The sequence below is a fragment of the Pundamilia nyererei genome, unplaced genomic scaffold, assembly GCF_000239375.1.
Source record: "Pundamilia nyererei isolate P.nyererei 1_Seehausen unplaced genomic scaffold, PunNye1.0 scaffold00114, whole genome shotgun sequence".
Classification (NCBI taxonomy): Eukaryota; Metazoa; Chordata; class Actinopteri; order Cichliformes; family Cichlidae; genus Pundamilia; species Pundamilia nyererei.
Window position 1 is genome coordinate 251822 of NW_005187515.1, and position 4569 is coordinate 256390.

General features: G+C 39.0%; 1 protein-coding gene across 1 annotated transcript in view; it reads left to right on the forward strand.

Moving 5' to 3' along the window:
- The first annotated feature begins 455 nt into the window (after positions 1-455).
- haus4 (HAUS augmin-like complex, subunit 4) overlaps positions 456-4569 on the forward strand; it is a 6928-nt gene continuing 2814 nt past the window's right edge. Inside the window, exons 1-8 of the mRNA XM_013913078.1 lie at positions 456-671; positions 908-1047; positions 2117-2248; positions 2544-2684; positions 2886-2982; positions 3081-3226; positions 4065-4195; positions 4407-4475. Coding sequence (XP_013768532.1) covers positions 605-671; positions 908-1047; positions 2117-2248; positions 2544-2684; positions 2886-2982; positions 3081-3226; positions 4065-4195; positions 4407-4475 — 923 coding nt within the window. The 5' untranslated portion in view covers positions 456-604. The remainder of the gene's footprint in view (positions 672-907; positions 1048-2116; positions 2249-2543; positions 2685-2885; positions 2983-3080; positions 3227-4064; positions 4196-4406; positions 4476-4569) is intronic.

The following is a 4569-nucleotide window of genomic DNA, read 5'->3' on the forward strand; positions in this document are numbered from 1 at the left end:
TCTTTAATCGGAGGTTATGCAGATAGTGAAGCAAACAAACCAAGTGAGCAGTAAGCAAAAAGTGAAGATTAAAAATCAATTTAAAAAAAAAAACAAATGAACAAGAAAGGAACTAAAAATGTGATACAATTAAAAGTACAACAGGAAAATTGAAAATAAAAAGAATATCGAGGAGCAAAGGACACAAAAGAAAGAGAATATTCTGATAGTGTCATAATGGCCAAATGCGTTCTTTAGCTTCTAGTTGTTGTTACTGTAATTGTTGTTTAACAACAACAAACATTCAGTTTTATCTTAAGCCATGTCACTTTATTAATATTAATGTCAAAGGACGTTTAGTTGTTAGTGGGAAAAGATTTAAATCTCGATATTTTCCGCTTCAACACCTCACGCTCTCGTGAATAGCACGTTGCCGTCACCCAGGGACCGCTGTATGACCACGTGGTCCAGTTAGCCAATAAGAAGGCTTCCGGCAAACGCGCGCAACTTGATTCAGGAAGTACGTGTTTAAGATTTCAGCTCGTCTTCGTGTTTGAAAGAAATAGTTCTCAAATCCACAAACCTCCTGTATGTTTGGATACTAAGGACAATAATTAATTGGAAAATGTCCGGTAGTAGCGAGACAGCAAACATATCGTCGCTTGGGAAGGGTGACACTTTGCATCAACAGGGTAAGAAGACAAGTGGACTGCATATCTACTAGTAACCCTATATTGTAGCAATAACAGAAAGTAGATGTAATAAATTAACGTAGTTTAAAGTATTATCTATTAATGTATAAATAACGATGTTATTGTTAAATACGAAAGTAGGCTCTTTTAGCTTTATTTTCTTGCCAAATTTACTATTGTCCGTTTAGTTTGGCCGTCCTTAATTACTTCTCTGCATTTTGTGCCTTTCCCCTCAGTCCTCGCCTCCTTTCCACTGTGTCACATGACTGAAGAAGATCTGATCCAGAACCCGCAGTTTTGTAAACTCCTGGCCACTCTGGCACAGCATGTGGATCAAACCGGACTCACCGCTCCGCTGAAAACAGAGCTGGACAAGGTGTCTGTCGTTCCTGTTCCTATTTGTTCCTATTTGTTTTTATCAACGCAGAAGTTAATCAGTGTAGAGTTTAAAAAAATAATTCAAACTTGGTCATGAAACAGTTTTTCTTGTATTTTTTTTTGTCTTGTACTATTCAGAAATGAGGAGTCATAATTTGTCACACCTCTATGGAAACGAGATTTTAGTCCACTCATTATGATTCAATAAATAGTCTGTGACTTACTGACCTCTACTGGCGAGAACTAAGAATTGCAACAACATGGATCGACCCTTTCTCTGCTCAAGAGAACAGTCTTTTTTTTAAAAAACGGAAAAATACTGGAATAAAAGAAGCTGTTTGTTTATTTATAGTTTTAAGAGAGCTAACTTAACCTCTGTGTCGTTTACCAGAGAAACAGATTATGTTCGAATAACCTGCTCACTGGCAAATTTTCTCCTGCAAAACCTGAAAAAGCTGTGTGGATAGCCAGACATGTAGTGAGCGCTACATGGACTAAACAGCTGGACTAAATGTATCTTACAATGGGTTTTGTGAATACAGGCTTCAGGCAGTCTGAATATGTTGTAACAATATTTCATTTCAAAAGCTTTATTTGCATTGGATTGGTCATCAGAAGCCACAGTCAGATTTTTACATGTAAAGTGGAAGTTTCAGGTTGGACTACAATGTTAAAATCACAGAAGTCTTTTATGTTTGGTCCATATTTGTATTACATTTTATTTTCATCTCCTATAACCTCGTCAGGTAGCAGGTGAACGATTGCATTTAAAAATGAAACTGAATTCAAATAGAGACCCTGATCTTTATTGACGGGGTTACCATTAATGCTTTGGTTTATTTTTCCAGCACCCATAAAGGTGCTTAATTCAAGATGGAGCGACTCATCGTTACCTAAGCCTGATCAGCTGTTCTCGACTCCAAATCTCAAAGGTTCCTGTCTCAGTGTTTAGGGTCTGGCTCCAAGTTTGTTAAGCCTTCTTTCTAGAACTGGGACAGGATCTGACCGATTTTGTGAGGTACTGTGTGAGTCCTTACATGTGAGTGTTTTGGGGTTTTTTTTCCCAGGCTGAAAAGAAGCTGCAGATTCAGAAACTTCAATGGCTGCGCTCCGAGAGCCTGCACAGAGGGCTGCAGGAGATGATCCAGAACCACTGTGTCAGGAAGCACCATGCCACTGTACCCCCTGACCAGAACATGGTACATTTCACTTCTTTACACAGTTTAAAAGTGCATAAAGAGCTATCAGTGAGCTATGGACAGGCTAACAAGCATTCATTGTATGTTCTTTGTCAAATTTTGAGCAGATTTTCATCTCGCTGTACGGCTAAAACGACTTTATTGAATGTTTTTTATAGATAAACGGTCAGATAAAAGTTTATAGACAAAAGTTTATCACATGGAGTTTTTAATCGATTAGGAGACTCTTACTAATGATGGTCTTAAAAAAAAATACATATAATAAAACAAATAATTTGCGTTTGTTCCTTTGTAGTTCTATGAGACGATGGAGAGGTGTCTACTGGTGGCTCAGTGTGTCAGGCAGCTGGATCCCAGTAACACAACAAACCAGGACCAGCCGTCGGTCCTGGGCCTGACCCCCCAGCTCGTGATGGAGCTCATGCCTTCCGAGAAGGTGAATCATAAAATTCAGTACATGCAAGTTAAAATCTGTTTGGGATGTGCTGCATCTGTTTAGCGTAAACCCATAAAAACATGCACACCACCAGAACCGTTTGGGAAACTTCTTTTAATATTCCTTTTCTTTTCTTTTTTTTGATAATGAATTCAAACTACAAATGCTTTCCTCATGCCCACGCTGTATTTTCTTTACTAGAATGTACAAAGTCTGAAACAGGGTCTACCAAGACAGCTGGAGAAACATCTCAAAGAAAAGTGTCTGAGCCTTCTCTCTTACTATCAGCCTGAATGGGGTACAGCAGCTACAAACACTTTCACCACATGGCTTCATACCACGTCATTCTGTTCGCTCGACACAACGACTAACCTGCTGTTTTGTGATCTCTTCTAGAGCATGAGAGCGAGGGTCTAAAGATGGCCAAGCTGTCTCATCTGTCAGCACAGCTGGACAAAGAGAAGAAAAGAGCAGAAAGTCTGAAGGAGACGTGCAGAGAAAACACAGTTCTTCTGCAGAGACAGACTGAGCTCTACCTCACTGTAAGGGAATGCTTTTAGTGGGGATATCGATCAGCAGTCCAGTCTATTTCATGCAGTTCTGTGTTTGCTGTAACGCTATAATTTTACTAATGAATACCAGTATAGTGAATTACTATTCTTCGATTTAATTTTGTTACATTTTATTTCTCACATTAAATTTTTACTACAAAATTAAGAGGAAAAAAAGTAAGTTTTATGCTTTCATCAATCATCCCAGGCTCTTTCTTTGAGTGAGGGATTCAGCTCATTACATTAACACTGACAGTGGATTAGCAGACACCTGAAGCCAAAGTATTGGTATCTTATTAGAAGTGGAAAAGGCTGGATCCATGAATTCCTGCACCTGTGATTTTCTGCACACTGCATCATTCATCAAAATGCTCATTCTGACTTGACTAAGTGGTTATTATCCTGAGACCAACATTTATAAGGTATCCTTGAGGAAAAACTGCATCAGCCCATCATTGTTGTCTGGTTCTGCTTTTATTACAAAGTTCTGATATGAGCAAGTCACCACACCACATATAATTTTAAACTATTATATAAACAAACTTGAACCGCAGTCAGATTTGATAAAACATGGTTTTAAAATGCTCGGGTCAGAAAGCCAAAAACATGGGGCGCTAGTAGTAATAAGCAAGCTTGCAAGTCACAAAGTCACAGTGCTAACTAGCTTCTTTTTAAAGTGATAGCACTGCAAGCATGAATTGGTCGAGGCACTTGGGGAAGGGGGGGAATAAGGATATGCTTCGAGGAAATGTACTCACCACATTAAGCTGCATGAAATGCGTAAATGTGTTCTGTTTGCTTAGTCACTGTTTGCTCTTTTCATACACAGGAGCTGACAAAGTGCATTCAGCTTCTCCAGTCTTTCATCTTGAACCACAGGCTGAAGATCCAGACAGATCTGGAAAGGAAGAAATTGGATTACTTTGAAGGCAAATGTGAATTAATCTTGCAGAAGATAAAGTAAGCCGTTTTCAGTGCTTCAGTACATCAGACTTGGTTTCTATATAAGGCCATTTGCATTACTCTAACGCTCTTGTAAATCAGCTAGCTGGACTGCATTTCGTACTAAGAATGTTTTAATCCAGTGCTGATAGTCCAGTCGTGACTCATAGTCAAAAATGAGATGCATTAACTATACACACATTCCTGTTTCTCGTGTTCATTTTTAAAGGGCGGAGATGGTGGAAATCCAGCTGGATACATACACGCCTGACTCGATTTCTGCTCACAGAAAAATAAGGCAAGACTAAAATTCTTCTGTTGAAGCTACATTCTGACTGATCCCTTTGTCCAAACCTAACCAGCTCGTCGGATCTCATTTTCAGGGAGAAGCT